Below are 17,402 nucleotides of genomic sequence, written 5' to 3'. Positions count from 1 at the left end.
TGTCTCTGCCCTGCTGAGCCCGCCAAAAGTCCCAGTCTGCAAACGGTGCTGCCCCAGTTGAGTAGTCCTCGACTTAAGACCGGTTGAGTAGTCCTCGACTTACGACCGGTTGGGGGTCGCGGCATTGAAAAGGTTGAGAACCATTGCTATAGAAGCCCACTCATAGTCTAAATTTTTATAGTCTACTATTTACATTGCTTGATTAGATGAATTCACACAAGCATCTGATATGATTCAATCACTGGATCATTTTCAGTTGAAGTAATGATTTCCTTCCAGAAATGCCATGGACAGATGGTTCTCTAACAGTTTAATCATAGCCTACCCTGAAACGTGATGCTAATGTAGATATATATTTTTTAAAGATGCAGTAGCATTAACTGCAGATTTCTAACAAAAAAGTTCTGTTTGTGTGTGTGTGAGAGAGAGAGAGACTGTTAGGTTGTGGGAAGATGGGATGGAGAAATTCCCCATCAATTTGCTCCTGAGTCTTAGTGTGTTCTTGTAGTTTTCTTGGCAGTGACAGATAACTCGCATGCCACGGCTTCTTCCAGTAATGTTTTTGGGATTTGTAGTCTAGTCTACTGCCCTGGCTTCCCATCTAAGAACTGACCATGCCAGATCCCGCTTAGCTTCTAAATCCAGACACGGAGAGTTACCACCTGCTGAGACAGCTCTGGATAGCACCAGCAGATCTAAGTGCTGAGTGCTGGTCAGCCTGAGACAACCTGGCTGCCTTGCCTGCGTTCCATTAATTTACCAACCGGCTTGTATCATTTCTACCTGTCATCTATCAAGCAGGAAAGCAACAAACATTTTTTTTCTATCGCAATCTTGGCGTTTGTGTTCTTTTCTCCACTTCTCTCCCTTTTTTAAAATGAGATTTTGCCATTTGTAGAACCCATCGTAATTTCCAGGTGTGTTCCAAGAAGCTCTCAGCTTCCGGAGGCAACCTGTAGCTCCAGCAAGAATGTCAGAAAATCAAGGAGCATTTGTTAAAATTTGGAGAGGAGATCCCGAACAATACATGGGGCAAAAATTTTGATTGCTTCCTTTTCTCATTTGGAAGCTGAGTGAAATAGGACTTAGAACAGTAGAAGCATACTACTTGGAACGCTTTAACACTAGCCTAATCTCTAGAGCAGTGGTCCCGAACAATACATGGGGCAAAAATTTTGATTGCTTCCTTTTCTCATTTGGAAGCTGAGTGAATTAGGACTTAGAACAGTAGAAGCATACTACTTGGAACGCTTTAACACTAGCCTAATCTCTAGAGCAGTGGTTCTCAACCTGTGGGTCGGGACCCCATTTGAGGTCGAACGACCATTTCACAGGGGTCGCCAAACAACGCAGTCCGCCATTTTTTCCCCCTTTTCCTTAGCTGTGCTACTCCCTTTTATTCTATTGGCTTTTGAAAGCCAATAGAATAGACTCTCTTGAATAGAGTCTAATTCTATTGGCTTTCCAAAGCCAATAGGAACTGTCCAGGCTGTCTCTGCCCTGCTGAGCCCGCCAAAAGTCCCATTCTGCAAACGGTGCTGCACCAGTTGAGTAGTCCACGACTTACGACCAGTTGAGTAGTCCTCGACTTATGACCGGTTGGGGGTCGCGGCATTAAAAAGGTTGAGAACCACTGCTCTAGAGTTTCAACACTGCAGGGGTGCCAGAGTAAGTCTTACTGAGCATGCTGAGTAATGCGATACACACCCACTAAGCTGCTTAAGATAATGATTTTTCTAGATTCCCCCCTCTGGGAAGCAACCAAGGGGTTCCTAAGATCTGTTCATTAGCCTTTTCAGAGTTAAATTAAAGGTTAATCTTGTGTTCACATACTAAACCTGTTTTTGCACGAGATTTAGTCTACATAAAATTGTGAATATGACACTCTCTGGGGGGGGATCAGTATTCCACCATGTTGTCCATCTCAACCCTGTCCAGAAGGAATGCACCAAGAACGAAGTCCACGTTTGATTTTTAACCATAAGTAGCCTCAAGCTTCTACCTGGACTTACCTACACCTGGACCACTTTTCTAATGTTCAGGATTTTTTGATTTTGCAAGAGGGTTCAAATTTCCGAACTGCTCATTCATAGCTCTGTCAAGCAGAGAATATTGTTCCTTTTGAGACAGTTCCAAATTTGGAATTTGGGAGACTCATATAGTTCCATCTTCTGAAAATACTTTGTTGTTGTTAGTTGCGAAGTCGTGTCCGACCCATCGCGACCCCATGGACAATGTTCCTCCAGGTCTTCCTGTCCTCTACCATCTTCTGGAGTCCATTCAAGCTCACTTCTACTGCTTCAGTGACTCCATCCAGCTACCTCATTCTCTGTCGTCCCCTTCTTCTATTGCCCTCCATCTTTCCCAGCATCAGGCTCTTCTCCAGTGAGTCCTTCCTTCTCATTAGGTGGCCAAAGTACTTGAGTTTCAACTTCAGGATCTGGCCTTCTAAAGAGCAGTCGGGGTTGATCTCTTCTAGGACTGACCGGTTTGAACGCCTTGCAGTCCAAGGGACTCGCAGGAGTCTTCTCCCGCACCATAGTTCAAAGGCCTCAATTCTTTTGCGCTCAGCCTTTCTTATGGTCCAACTTTCACAGCCATACATTGCAACTGGGAAAACCATGGCCTGGACTATACGCACTTTTGTTGGCAGGGTGATGTCTCTGCTTTTTAGTCTGCTGTCTAGATTTGCCATAGCTTTCCTCCCCAGGAGCAAGCGTCTTTTAATTTCTTGGCTCCAGTCCCCATCTGTGGTGATTTTGGAGCCCAGGAAAATAAAATCTGTCACTTCCTCCATTTCTTCCCCATCTATTTGCCAGGAATTGAGAGGGCCTGTAGTAATTATTGTTCGGTTGCTAAAGTTGTGTCTGACTCTTCATGACCCCATGAACCACAGAATGCCAGACTCCCCTGTCCTCCTCTGTTTCCTGGAGTTTGCCCAAATTCATGTCCATCGCATCAATGACATTATCTAACCATTTCATTCTTTCTCCTTTCGCCTTCCGCCTTCCCCAACATCAGGGTCTTCTCCAATGAATCCCCTCTTTTCATTTGGTGGCCAAACTATTTGAGCTTCACCGTCTGTCCTTCCAAAGACTAGCCAGGTATCATTTCCTTTAGCATTGACTGATTGGATGTCCCTGCAGTCCAAGGGACATTCAACACCACAATTCGAAAGCATCCATTTTCCGGCGCTCAGCCTTCCTTATAGGCCCACCTCTGACAACCATACATTACTATTGGGAAAGCCATATCTTTGACTGGCCTTTGTCTCTGCTTTTTAATATGCTGCCTAGATTTGCCATAGCTCTCCTCCCAATGAATAGGACGACCTGTGTGAGTTAACATTCAGATCTGATGCTGCTACTGTTCTTATTTCGTAACTGTGCTTGGGACTCTTTTAGGAATAGGTGTATGTCATGATAGAACTGCCTTGTTTTGACGTTGCCTCCCAGCTGCAATTTATTATCCCGTGGCTGCTGAAACCCGTTCAAAACAAAGAGCTTTGAATCCTGGCTGATATTTCTCACTTTTTCCATATGGCACATCCTCTGGAAATAGTGGCTTCAAGGAATTCTATTGATATAGGCAATAGAAAGAAGTATAAACTTTTCAGCGTGTGTATTTGTCTTTCAAATTTTTCCTGTAAGACATCGGCAAAGGATGCCGTTTCTTTCATCCTAATTTTAGCCATGGTTTCTTGAAACAGAAACTGACTTCTTCTCCAGTTCAGAGAATGGAAGCTTATTTTCTTACCTAAAATAGGAGTGGATGCACTCACTTTGTTTACTGTTTTACTGATGTTCTACAAGAAAATAAACGTAGGGTATTATCTGTGCAGAATGCTAAAGGGTAATGCAGTGGTTAGCTAGAAAGGAGGTAGACCCAGAACAGGGACTCATGGAGAGATTCAACAAGACATACTTAATTATTTTATGCTGCATTTAGTAATTTGAATATTCTTGATGTTTGGGACTCCCTATGCCAGTGGTGGCGAACCTATGGCACGCGTGCCAGAGGCAGCACTCAGACCCTTCTCTGTGGGAACACACAGCGTTGCCCCAGCCCCGCCTCCTCCCATGGCCCCCTCCTCACCAGCAGCCCCCCGGAGGAGAGTTGCCCCCGGGCATGGCCCACGTGAAGCAGCGCAGCCAAGGACATGGTAGCCGGGCAGCGGGGACAAGACTCCACCCTTGCGTCCCGTCGTGCACAGATGATGCTGAAGGGCACAGGCGGAGGGCGTGGCCACCATGGCGGAGCTGGGCTGCCTGAGTGATCTGTGGTGGGCCATGGAGGTGGTGGGTGACCCAGTGGGCATGGAGTGGGTACAGGGATGGGGGGCGGTTTTGGGGCACTTGGTCTCTAAAAGATTCGCCATCACTGCCCTATGCTTTTCTTTTCATGTTTTAATCTTATGGTGACAGTGGGAGAGGGAAGATACAGATAGCCGTTAACTTAACAATCGTTCATTTAGTGACCAACAGCACGTAGACAAAACCCTCGTTGGGGTGTATCTAATTTTTCAGTTGTTCATCTGCCCACGTATTCAGGATCAGGGCCTTTTTCCAATATTTGAAGGGCTGCCACAAGGAAGAGGGGGTCAATCTACTCTCCAAAGTGCCTGAAGGCAGAATGAGAAGCAGTGGATGGAGACTAATCAAGGAGAGAAACAACCTAGAAACTAAGGAGAAATTTCCTGACAGGGAGAACAATCAACCAGTGGAACGCCTTGCCTCCAGAAGTTGTGGGTGCTCCATCACTAGAGGCTGTTAAGAAGAGTCTAGATAGGCACTTGTCTGGAATGGTATAAGGTTTCCTGCTGAGCAGGGGTTGGACTAGATGACCTCCAAGGTCCCTTCCAGCTCTGTTATTCTGTTATTTGACTTGGTGTGTGTGTGTGTGTGTATGAAGTGCTGGCGACTTTTCCCACCAGCTGATGATCAGATCCCTCTTTCAAAGCCAAGTTGTGAACTGGGCATCAGAGCACAATTCAGCAGGAGCAAAATAAGCCTGCGGGGGGGGGGAACGTTGCCCAGTTACTGATTAATTTTGAGTAACTTTTAAGAAAAATGCTGGCAAAAGAAAATAGGGCATAACATGACAAATTCAGGGAAGCCTGGGAGGCTAATAGGAAACAGTCAGCTAAAAGCTAAGTTTTTAAATATATTGATATTGTGTTTCAGTCAAAATGTTAGAATCCATCAGGTTCGTTCCCACTGGAGTTAAATCAGACTTTTCTCTGGGAAGCCACTTTTCGGTATTTTAAGGCAAACTTTGCAGCATTCAGAATTGTTGGAAATTCTCCTTGTTTCCTTGTCTGATGGAAAACAGCAAATGTGTTTACATTTTTTTAAAAAATGTAATATTTTATTAGTTTTCCAGTTTTACGTTTGAATATTTAAAAAGCCACACGGTGACATATGTAAGAAGAGAGGGTGATAATTTAAAGGCGCTGATATGGAAGCATAGTTGGCAAAGGAAGAAAGCTAGAACAAGGTTGAAAAAACTAGGATTTTGACTCATTAGAGGGGATTTTATATTGCCAATTACAGGTTTAAAGGGAGATGTTGAGATAAAGGGAATTTTGGTTATTATAAATATTTATGATATTTGGAAACTAGTTGAAAATAAAGGATTTTATCATTTAATATTTAAAAATTAGACTTAAAAGGGAAAAGAAAGTTAAATATTATGAATATGTTTGCTTTATTGATTAACCCTGGCAATATATATATAATGTTTTTGATTTATTAAAGGGGATATTATGTTATTAAGTAGATGATTTAATATGGGAAATAGATAACTCTTAAGAAATAGAATAAGATTATGTTCAAATAGATAAAATATGTATCTTGGATATTATAGTTTGTTATGAAGTGAGATAAGGGAAATTTGGGTTACCCAAAGTCTGAAAATTATAAATATCAAAAATTAAATTGGAATATTGATAAGAAATTAAAAATTGAGTTAAAAAATCAATAACAGGATATGGACGTTTATGATGATTGAATGTATTTAAGATATGTACAAGCTAAAAATTTATTGATAAATGTAATAATGATGTTCCTATTGAATTGATATAATTAGAAATATACTAACCTGAATATGAGACAGTAAATGTTAAGGGAAAAAGAGAAGAAATATTTGATGTTGTAATCTGAGATTTGCACTAAAGATTTTGTTATTGAACTATTGTAACCCAAATGTGTTTAAATTTAAGCCAAGATTTCTTGTCCTTTGACAGATTATGGAAGAAACTAACACCCAGATTGCTTGGCCTTCTAAACTAAAGATTGGTGCAAAATCCAAGAAAGGTAAGCGTTGCTTTTTGTTGTGATTTGAATAAATCCTCACGAATGCAGCCACATCCCAGGCTTCATACCGATCTGATATATTTCCTGAAAACCTACATTCATGTAGCTTCACCTGTTTTCAAGATGCAAAGTGCAATCTCAGACACTTTGCGCAAACCTCGATACTGTTCCTCCGCGGATTGTGTTGTCTGTGGGAAAATGTGTACTGCGTTTGTACATCAGTTCATAAAAAACAGCTTAGTGGCATTTCCATCCCTGCGGGAGTAAATTGATCTCTAAATAAAGGTAATCCTCAACTTACAAACATTTGTTTGGTGACCATTCAAAGTTACAACGGCACTGGAAAAAAATGACTTAAAACCCGTTTGTCACGCTTAAAACCATTGCAGCATCCTTGTGGTCACGTGATTAAAATTCAGACGTGTGGCATATTTATGACGATTGCAGCATCCCGGAGTCATGTGACCCCCTTTTGAGACCTTCTGATGAGTGGAGAAGTCAGATTCATTTAACAATCTTACTACTACTACTACTACTAATAATAATAATAATAATAATAATAATAATAATAATAAAGTTGGAAGAGACCCTGGAGGTCATCTAATCCAACCCCCTGCTCAGGCAGGAAACCCTATACCATTTCAGACAAATGGCTGTCCAGTCTATTCTTAAAAGCCTCCAGTGTTGGAACATTCACCGCTTCTGGAGGCAGGTTGTTCCACTGGTTAATTGTTCTAACTGTCAGGAAGTTTCTCCTTAGTTCTAGGTTGCTTCTCTCCTTGGTTAGTTTCCATCCGTTGCTTCTTGTCCTGCCTTCAGGCGCTTTGGAGAATAGCTTGACTTCCTCTTCTTTGTGGCAGCCCCTGAGATATTGGAACACTGCTATCATGTCCCCCCTCGTCCTTCTCTTCATTAAACTAGACATTCCCAATTCCAGTAACCGTTCCTTATATGTTTCAGCCTCCAGTCCCCTGATCATCTTTGTTGCTCTTCTCTGCACTCTTTCTAGAGTCTCAACATCTTTTTTACATCGTGGTGACCAAAACCGGATGCAGTATTCCAAGTGTGGCCTTACTAAGGCCTTGTAAAGTGGTATTAATACTTCATGTGATCTTGATTCTATCCCTCTGTTAATGCAGCCTAGCACTGTGTTGGCTTTTTTGGCAGCTGCAGCACACTGCTGGCTCATATTTAAGTGATTGTCCACTAGGACTCCAAGATCCCTCTCACAGTTACTACTATTGAGCAAGGTACCACCTATACTGTACCTGTACATTTGGTTTTTTTTGCCTAAATGTAGAACCTTGCTTTTTTCACCATTGAATTTCATTTTGTTAGATAGCGCCCAGTGTTCAACTTAAGCTTGTCTTCTGGAGTGTTGGCTATTCCTGCCAGCTTAGTATTGTCTGCAAATTTGATGAGTTCCCCATCTATCCCTTCGTCCAAATCGTTGATGAAGATGTTGAAGAGCACTGGACCCAGAACCAAGACCTGGGACACCATACTACACGCTTCCCTCCAATTAGAGGTCAAAAAACTTATTTCCTCCTCTCACCTTTGGCGTTCAGTCAGTGGAGGACACACCAAGCATCTTGGAGAAGGAACAAGTTGGCTTTGACGCCCATTGAAACAGCTGCTTCCTGACTCGGGTTACATAAGAAATACACTTCCAGCTGTGATCAAACAATGTTTTCCAGGGCAGAATCAGAGGAGGAACTCCACATCTGGGGGTCTAGTTATTTAGCAGCAAGTTGGTACGGATGTCTTAGCTTGTTCTGAATATTGAAAAAAATGAAGATATCCGTTTGGTTTGTAATCAGTTGCATTACACTTGCAGAAAAGACCAGGGTTCTCCCCTAGATATTTTGTTTTTCTCCTGAAAGCTAAATTGAAAGGTGAAATGGTTGTCTAAAACCGAGGTGTCGGACTCGCAATGTCACGTGACATGTCGCAACGTATCACACGACTTTTTTACCATTGCCAGCAAGGAGGTTTCGCTATGATACATCCAGTTTGACACGCCTGATCTAAAAGATAAAAGGTTTCCCCTGTTGAATTGGGTCAAGCAGTTGATTTTTTTTGCTGTTCTTTGCTTGAATAAAAGCAGCTGCTTTCTTTTGCCTTGTTGTTAGTTGTGAAGTCATGTCCGACCCATCGCAACCCCATGGACAATGTTCCTCCAGACCTTCCTGTTCTCTGCCATCTTTTGGAGTCCATTGAAGCTCACGCCTGCTGCTTCAGTGACTCCATCCAGCCACCTCATCCTCTGTTGTCCCCTTCTTCTATTGCCCTCAATCTCTCCCAGCATTAGGCTCTTCTCCAAGGAGTCCTTCCTTCTCATGAGGTGGCCAAAGTACTTGAGTTTCAATTTCAGGATCTGGCCTTCTAAAGAGCAATCAGGGTTGATCTCCTGTAGGACTGACCGGTTTGATTGCCTTGCAGTCCAGGGGACTCGCAGGAGTCTTCTCCAGCACCAGAGTTCAAAGGCCTCAATTCTTTGGTGCTCAGCCTTTCTTATGGTCCAACTTTCACATCCATACATTGCAACTGGGAAAACCATGGCCTTGACTATACGTACTTTTGTTGGCAGGGTGACGTCTCTGCTTTTTAGTATTCTGTCTAGATTTGCCATAGCTTTCCTCCCCAGGAGCAAGCGTCTTTTAATTTCTTGGCTGCAGTCCCCATCTGCGATGATCTTGGAGCCCAGGAAGATAAAATCGGTCACTACCTCCATTTCTTCCCCATCTATTTGCCAGGAATTGAGAGGGCTGGATGCCATGATCTTGGTTTTCTGACTAAAGTATCAATATTGGAAATAAATAAGTGTGGGGTTCTTTTAAAAATGTGGGCAAGTGAACTTGGCAGGAATCTAATTAATCAGGATGCTCCCTGTAGGAGTTGCTTGCTTTTTAAACATGCAATAGTGACATGAGTAAAAATCCAGTAGTTGGATCTATATCGGTACTTAGATGAAGAGAGCAGGCAACGGCAAACCGCTTGTGGAAAACTTTCCCCAGAAAACTGCAGGGCTCTCTGTGCAGGCAGCCTCTGAGAATAAGACACAATTGAACAGAAGGGGAGGGGAGGAAATTCATAAATGAATATATTTCAAGTTTTTTTAGATATTAGTATTTCTATCAAACATTCAGTGTACCAAAAATTCAGATTAGTTGAATGTAAAATTGGAGCACTAAAAGAATTTTCAAAGACATTAGGATAAAATCAATGCAGAACAGATGGAAAGATTTTTTTAAAAAATCTACCCATCAGCAGAGCAGTGTGTGTGTGTGTGTGTTTATGTATGGCCCAAGTCAGGAGGCTTTATTAAGTTGATTTTCTTCAAACATAGAGGTGATCCTTCGAAGGAGATAGAGGATGCACATGAAGTGATCTGGATATTGACATCTCTAGGGCTGGAATTATCTGCTCTGTTGGCAATAGGATTTGGAACAGCCTCACGTTGTTGTTGTTGTTAGTTGTGAAGTCGTGTCCGACCCATCGCAACCCCATGCACAACGTTCCTCCAGGCCTTCCTGTCCTCTATCATCTTCTGGAGTCCATTTAAGCTCACGCCTAATGCTTCAGTGGCTCCATCCAGCCATCTCATTCTCTGTCATCCCATTCTTCTATTGCCCTCAATCTTTCCCAGCATTAGGCTCTTCTCCAGTGAGTCCTTCCTTCTCATTAGGTGGCCAAAGTACTTGAGTTTCAACTTCAGGATCTGGCCTTCTAGAGAGCTGTCGGGGTTGATCTCCTCTAGGACTGACCGGTTTAATCGCCTTGCAGTCCAGGGGACTCGCAGGAGTCTTCTCCAGCCCCATAGTTCAAAGGCCTCCATTCTTTGGCGCTCAGCCATTCTAGACAAGCCCATCCTGCTATTACTTTGATTCATTTTTGTGGGAAAGAGCTGCTTGCAAACATTTGTGCTTGGATGTGAAGGCTCAACTTGATTTTGAAATTATTGGAGCTGATGCTGTATTTTCCATACCAGAAGCGTGTGATTAACTGAAGCATACAAAGAATAGAAAGGAGTCATCATAAGATTTTGACTTATGTGATGTTTTCATGTGATCATCATTAAACAGTGTTTGGATTTATGCATGTGGGATGGAAAAAAATAAATAAAAGGAGCTCTTTGGGAGCTGACAAAGGCAGACATCTCCTTGAACTCAACTGATAGCTTTACTTTCTGGTTGCTAAGGTTTAACACGAGGTTGTCGGTTACTTTAACATGCAGTCCTTCTGTTTTTATCCCTTGCATTGATCTTCACTTTTTTATCCCTTTCCTGCTTTTGGCTTCAACAACCAACACTATAAACAACCTTTAGGATGATGTGTGAAGAAATGATGCTTTTGAAATCACGGCATTGTGTTGTTGTGACTGACATATCAGCATTGTAACATCTAATAATAATAATGTTGGAAGAGACCTTGGAGGTCATTTAGTCCAACCCCCTGCTCAGTCAAGAAACCCTATATCATTTTGGACAAATGGCTGTCCAGTCTCTTCTTAAAAACTTCCAGTGTTGGAGCATTCACCACTTCTGGAAGCAGGTTGTTCCACAGGTTAATTGTTCTAACTGTCAGGAAGTTTCTCTTAGTTCTAGGTTGCTTCTCTCCTTGATTAGTTTCCATCCGTTGCTTCTTGTCCTGCCATCAGGCACTTTGGAAAATAGTTTGACTCCCTCTTCTTTGGAGCAGCCCCTGAGATATTGGAACACTGCTATCCTGTCCCCCCCTCGTCCTTCTGTTCATTAAACTAGACCAGGGGTAGGCAGCCTTGGCTCTTTTATGACTCATGGACTTCAACTCCCAGAATTCCTGAGCCGGCATGGCTCAGCTTGGAAACCTCTCCCTTTCCCCTCAGCATGGCTGGCTCAGGAATTCTGGGAGTTGGTCCGTGAGTCATAAAAGAGCCAAGGTTGCCTACCTCTGAATTAGACATACCCAATTCCAGCAGCCTTTCCTTATATGTTTTAGCCTCCAGACCCCTGATCATCTTTGTTGCTCTTCTCTGTACTCTTTCTAGAGTCTCAACATCTTTTTTACATCGTGGTGACCAAAACTGAGTGCAATATTCCACGTGTGGCCTTACCAAGGCATTGTAAAGTGGTATTAATACTTGTACAGGTAGTCCTTGCAACCATTTAATGACTGTTCGAAGTTAAGATGGCACTTTAAAAAAATGACTTAATAGCCAGTGCCAGCACTTAAAAAAACTGCCGCGATCCAAATTTGGGTGCTTTGCAACATCCTGCGGTCACGCGATCATCATTTGTGACCTTCCAAGCCAGCTTCTGACCAGAAAGTCAGTGGAGGAAGCTGAATTCGCTTAATGAGTGTGGTGATTTTTTTTTAAAGACCCCAGGAAAAATAATTGTACAATCAATGACTGCATCCCTTAGCCAGGGAAGTTCTGCTTCCAATTGTGGTCGTAAATAGAAGACAACCTGCAAAGGTTTTGCGTTTTTTTGCCCAGTGGATGTGCTGAAAAGTTTTTGTTGCCGAGGTTTGGTGTTTTTTTTTTTTATTATTGTTGTTAAAGTGCTGCTTTTTGTTCATGTTCACTCACTGAAGGTTTTCCAGCAGGATTGTTCTTGATGACTAGATGACCTCCAAGGTCCCTTCCAATTCTGTCATTATGTTCTTCGGTTATTCTACAGTTCAGTTATGCGAAACGATGCCTTGCAAAACTGCAGCTTGAACACAATTTGAGAGAATTTTAAAGGAAATAGATGGATTTAAGACTTCGCTTTCCAAGTTACTGGCTTCTCCCACTGAAGTGGAATGAGGTCACAGAACTGTATGTAAAAGTGTGGGAAGTCAGGATATTGTTCCCAGTACGGTGGTAATTTTTGGAATATATGTGAAACTGGAAGATGTAGAATGCGTCACATTATTATAAAAGTCACTTGAAAAGGTTAATACATTTGGATGGAACTCAAACGTTCAGTAGTTAAACTAGATCAGTGGTGGCGATCCTATGGCACGGGTGCCAGAGGCGGCACTCAGAGCCCTCTCTGTGGGCACGCACGCCGTCGCCCCAGTCCTAGGCCTTCAGCTGGGTTTTATAAAACCTTTTCACTTTAGGTCTCCGCTGTGTACAAAAAAAAAAAAAAAAAAAAAGGTTCAGTCAATCAGTCAATTTCAACTTCTCGTGGGAAAAAAAAAAGATCTTGCAAAGTTGGAATTGATTGATTGAACTTTTTAGTCCCACCCAGTCTGCCGTTACCACCGCAGCCACGCCCAGCCAATGGGCCACGCCCAGCCAATGGGCCACACCCACCTGGCACCCGACGATGCATAAGTGGGTTTTGGGTTGCAGTTTGGGCACTCGGTCTCTGAAAGGTTTACCATCACTGAACTAGATGTTGGTAAGAAGTTATTTCCAGCTGTCGGTCCTTGGCCCAATTTTCACTCTTAGTCAGATACTGTCAGATAACAATGTCTGAAATACCAGACCAAGTGGCTGACCTCAGAAAATTCTCCTGTTTTCTCTCTTATCTCTGCATTTGTTTTCATGTCCTTGGATACTCAGATATCTGAGAAACTCAGTTCCATCCCTTGATGTTTGTGCTCTTGGTTAGATTGTTTCAGCATTTAAAGGCCATCATGCGGAAAACTTTTAGACAGTTTAAAACTCCCTGATTTAACAAAATAACAGAGTTGGAAGGGACCTTGGAGGTCATGGAGTCCAACCCCCTGCTCAGGCAGGAAACCCTACACCATTTCGGACAAATGGCTGTCCAGTCTCTTCTTAAAGACTTCCAGTGTTGGAGCATTCACCACTTCTGGAGGCAGGTTGTTCCACTGGTTAATTGTTCTAACTGTCAGGAAGTTTCTCCTTAGTTCTAGGTTGCTTCTCTCCTTGATTAGTTTCCATCCGTTGCTTCTTGCCCTGCCTTCAGGCGCTTTGGAGAATAGCTTGACCCTGTCTTTTTTGTGGCAGCCCCTCAAATATTGGAGCACTGCTATCATACGACACCTAGGTCCATTTTTATGGGCTGCTCCATCTCTTTGTTCTCCTCCTTCCCCTTCCCCCCCAAAAAATATGATAAATTTCCAGAGAATTTTTTTTAAAAAATTCTCCTGTTCTAATTTCCTGAACAGTTTTAGTTTTCTAAGAATTTTTTTTTTTTTGACTCGGTAAAGTCTAAATGTTAAACAGGTCCCCCCCCTGCCCCATCCAAAATAATCCTGGGTTAACTAAGGTTTTTGGTTTTCTTCATGGCAAAAACAGCCTTTAGCTGCAGTTAATCATTTGTGTCTCCTTAGACTCTGGATTTCTACCGTTCATGTCTATTGGCACCGATTCTCGGTATTGCTTCCCATGTTGTGTTAAGTGCGCATGAAAGTCCAAATTTTTTTTTGCTGAAGGGATGGTTTCTGGCTTGAGAAAATGTAGAAATAGCAGAGCTTCATAACTAGATTTATTAACTGATTTGTAGAAACACAAACCACAACACTGTTCAGGTTAATAAGCTAATTTAGAACTGCGTAATGGTAAATATTTAGTTATATACCGTCTGACTCCCAGGAGCTCTGGGTGGCTCACAGGTAAAAAAAAAACATTTAAAAGAATGTACAAATAGACAAAAATAAAAATAGACAAAATAAAAAAGTAAAAGATAGCAGAGATGATAAAGTAATGAAAAAGGAACAGACTCACACAACTCAAATGGGGCTTCAGTTATCCTCACCAAAGCATGGGGGGTGTTGGCGGGTCTTTAAGGCCCTTTGAAACATTTTGAAGTCAACAGAGAATTGATCTTAAGCGCTGTCAACGCTAGGCTTACCTTGTGCCATTCATGCGATGCAGACAATTCCCTTGGACATCTAAGGCAGTGGTTTTCAACCTTTTTAATGTCGCGACCCCCAACCGGTCGTAAGTCGAGGACTACTTAACCGGTCGTAAGTTGTGGACTACTCAACTGGTGCAGCACCGTTTGCAGAATGGGACTTTTGGCGGGCTCAGCAGGGCAAAGACAGCCTGGACAATTCCTATTGGCTTTTGAAAGCCAATAGAATTAGACTCTATTCAAGAGAGTCTATTCTATTGCCTTTCAAAAGCCAATAGAATAAAAGGGAGTAGCACAGCTAAGGAAAAGGGGAAAATAAAATGGCGGACTGCGTTGTTTGGCGACCATCATGAAATGGTCGTTCGACCCCAAATGGGGTCCCGACCCACAGGTTGAGAACCACTGATCTAAGGAGTTTGATGCGTCCTTCAAAAAAGTAGGATCAAATTGTTGAGGAAGAAGGAGAAGAGAACGGCCACAGTGTTCTAGGAGTTTTAGTCAACAAATCTGGAGAGGGGCCAACATGAGCAAAATTATTCCATACCAATAGAAGAGATTATATGTTGCTCAAGGTTGAATTCTGGAGCCCTTTCCCTGTTTGTTTGTCTGGTACTCATCCCTGCTTATCTGGGTGTTGGCTGCTGGAGCGGTTGTGTTCTGATCTCTTTATTTCCTTCTTAGCTATTTTACTGTCTTTTTTGAATGGTGTATAAATATATTTAGGAACTACCGAGAAGAAAACCACACCCCCAACAATACTGATAGGGCAACTTCTTGCTTGTAAACAGGGAACAGACTCCATACTCACCAGCAATGATGAAGTTACTTAGCCGGGCAATGAAGCATCTACAAGCAAAGAGCCAAGTTGAGAGAGCACCAAGAACTCCGTACTTCAATATTTGTAATAATAATAATAATAATAATAATAATAATGATGATGATGATGAGGAGGAGGAGGAGGAGGAGGAGGAGGAGGAGGAGGAGAAGAAGAAGGAGAAGAAGGAGAAGGAGAAGGAGAAGGAGAAGGAGAAGGAGAAGGAGAAGAAGAAGAAGAAGAAGAAGAAGAAGAAGAAGAAGAAGAAGAAGAAGAAGAAGAAGAAGAAGAAGAAGAAGAAGAAGAAGAAGAAGAAGAAGAAGGAAGAAGAAGAAGAAGAAGAAGAAGAAGAAGAAGAAGAAGAAGAAGAAGAAGAAGAAGAAGAAGAAGAAGAAGAAGAAGAAGAAGAAGAAGAAGAAGAAGAAGAAGAAGAAGAAGAAGAAGTTGGAAGAGACCTTGGAGGTCATCTAGTCCAATCCCCTGCTCAGATAGGAAACCCTATACCATGTCAGACAAATGGCTGTCCAATCTCTTCTTTAAAAACTTCCAGTGTTGGAGCATTCAGTGCTTCTGGAGGTAGGTGTTTCACTGGTTAATTGTTCTAACTGTCAGGAAGTTTCTCCTTAGTTCTAGGTTGCTTCTCTCCTTGGTTAGTTTCCATCGTTGCTTCTTGTCCTGCCTTCAGGCGCTTTGGAGAACAGCTTGACTCCCTCTTCTTTGGGGCAGCCCCTGAGATATTGGAAGACTGCTATCATGCCCCCCCTTGTCCTTCTCTTTGTTAAACTAGACATACCCAATTGCAGCAACCGTTCCTTATATGTTTTAGCCTCCAGTCCCTTAATCATCTTTGTTGCTCTTCTCTGCACTCTTTCTAGAGTCTCAGCATCTTTTTTACATTGTGGTGACCAAAACTGGATGCAATATTCCAAGTGTGGCCTTACCAAGGCATTGTAAAGTGGTATTAATACTTCACGTGATCTTGATTCTATCTAAATACTGAAGGAGCAAATAGTTTTTTGGTACTTTTTCACATTCACGCTTAGGTATCAAACCAGGAAATGCAAGCAGCAGTGAGAAATGACATTCTGCTCTGTAAACATCAGCCATCCCATGTATTTTCAGGAACGACTTACAAACTGCGCTGGTATGAAATGATAATGCTATCATTCACTCAGGATTTTGGATGATAATGTTTTAGCTAGAGCACATCCACACAACGGCCAAGTGGTGTAATCTTTTCTGGGTTCTGAAGCTAAGCAGGATCGTGTCCGGTTGATTCTTAGATGGGAAACTGCCTAAGAGTTCAAGGATTGTGGGCCAGATCAGGAAACTGAAAAAAAAAACACCTCAGAAGAAGGCAGTGGCGACCTTCTTCCATCCTACTTCCAGGAAGACTGGCCTGGATTGTCCACGAAAGCACCAGGACTCAACCTTTAAAAAAGATAACAGGCTTTGTTCAGGGCACTGTCCAGATCCGATAATGGATCACCTTCCTGGAAGATGCTTTTTTTTTTTGTTCCTCCCACCAGAACCGATCCTAGACCCTCAGAATGATGTAGGAGCCTCTGAGCTCCCATGAGCAGCCCCTGCCTTTCCTTGACTCTGCAATGATCTCATTATTTGTGCTTACAAATGTTTACCCTCTTGTGCGGATCAAGCCAAATATTTTTCAAGCCCCCTTAAAAGGGAAAAGACGTTGCTCGCTACTTTGATCAGAAATGAAGGAAAAACCACAGCTGTGAAAACAATTTAAACTGTGCGGTTGCGGCCTTATCTCCCTGGCTTTTGCTGCAGGCTAGCAGTGGGTCTCTTGGTTTCCATGGCTACCTGCTAAGCAGCCCAGTCCTTTCGCTTGGTATTCCCGGAGTCAATCAGGGCTCACGAACGGAGGGAGAATTCAAGATCACTTGCTTTGTAGGGAGAGTCCCATGGGCTGCTGCCAGCAGAACTTTTTTTTAAAAAAAAAAAAAAAACATTTAAGGTTTTGGTTCCCAAGGTATAAAGTATAGGTTTGGGGGTTTTAGCCATTCACCAGGACACACATGTATAACTCTTGGGAGGTTTTCTTGCTAGGCATCAAAGGCAACCAATGTACGCCTAGGCGTGTCATCAACTGGACTGTGTGTTTCTGCATCAAGCAGGATTCCTTCATGGCTCAAACATGGGATCTTCTCTTTCCTGATGGAGCAGAAGGAAACTTAGAAGAGGTAATTCAGTTTCGTTCGGAGTCATCTTGCAGGATCTGAGGGATCGTATGAAGTAACACATGCAGCTGTGTGAGAGAAGGGCACCAAACTGAACTATCCAAAGGCCTTCTACTACATCCAATGCTGGAACCTTTCCTTGTTCCAAAGAGACTTCTTCTCTTTGAGCCCCTGTTCTTTCCTGGGTCGTACGCTTGTTGTAAACTTGAATAAACTGGGGTAGGCAACCGTGGCTCTTTTATGACTCGTGGACTTCAACTCCCAGAATTCC

General features: G+C 42.6%; 1 protein-coding gene across 1 annotated transcript in view; it reads left to right on the top strand.

Moving 5' to 3' along the window:
* BICC1 (BicC family RNA binding protein 1) overlaps positions 1-17,402 on the top strand; it is a 134,303-nt gene that overhangs the window by 44,663 nt on the left and 72,238 nt on the right. The window contains exon 3 of the mRNA XM_039366823.1: positions 6,245-6,314. Within this exon, the coding sequence (XP_039222757.1) occupies positions 6,245-6,314 (70 nt within the window). The remainder of the gene's footprint in view (positions 1-6,244; positions 6,315-17,402) is intronic.

This window comes from Crotalus tigris, unplaced genomic scaffold (genome assembly GCF_016545835.1).
Source record: "Crotalus tigris isolate CLP2741 ecotype Arizona unplaced genomic scaffold, ASM1654583v1 scf7180000017598.18339901613:2243638, whole genome shotgun sequence".
In the NCBI taxonomy this organism is placed as follows: Eukaryota; Metazoa; Chordata; class Lepidosauria; order Squamata; family Viperidae; genus Crotalus; species Crotalus tigris.
The sequence above is the reverse complement of the archived record's forward strand: the minus strand, read 5'-3'. Positions and strand labels throughout refer to the sequence as shown.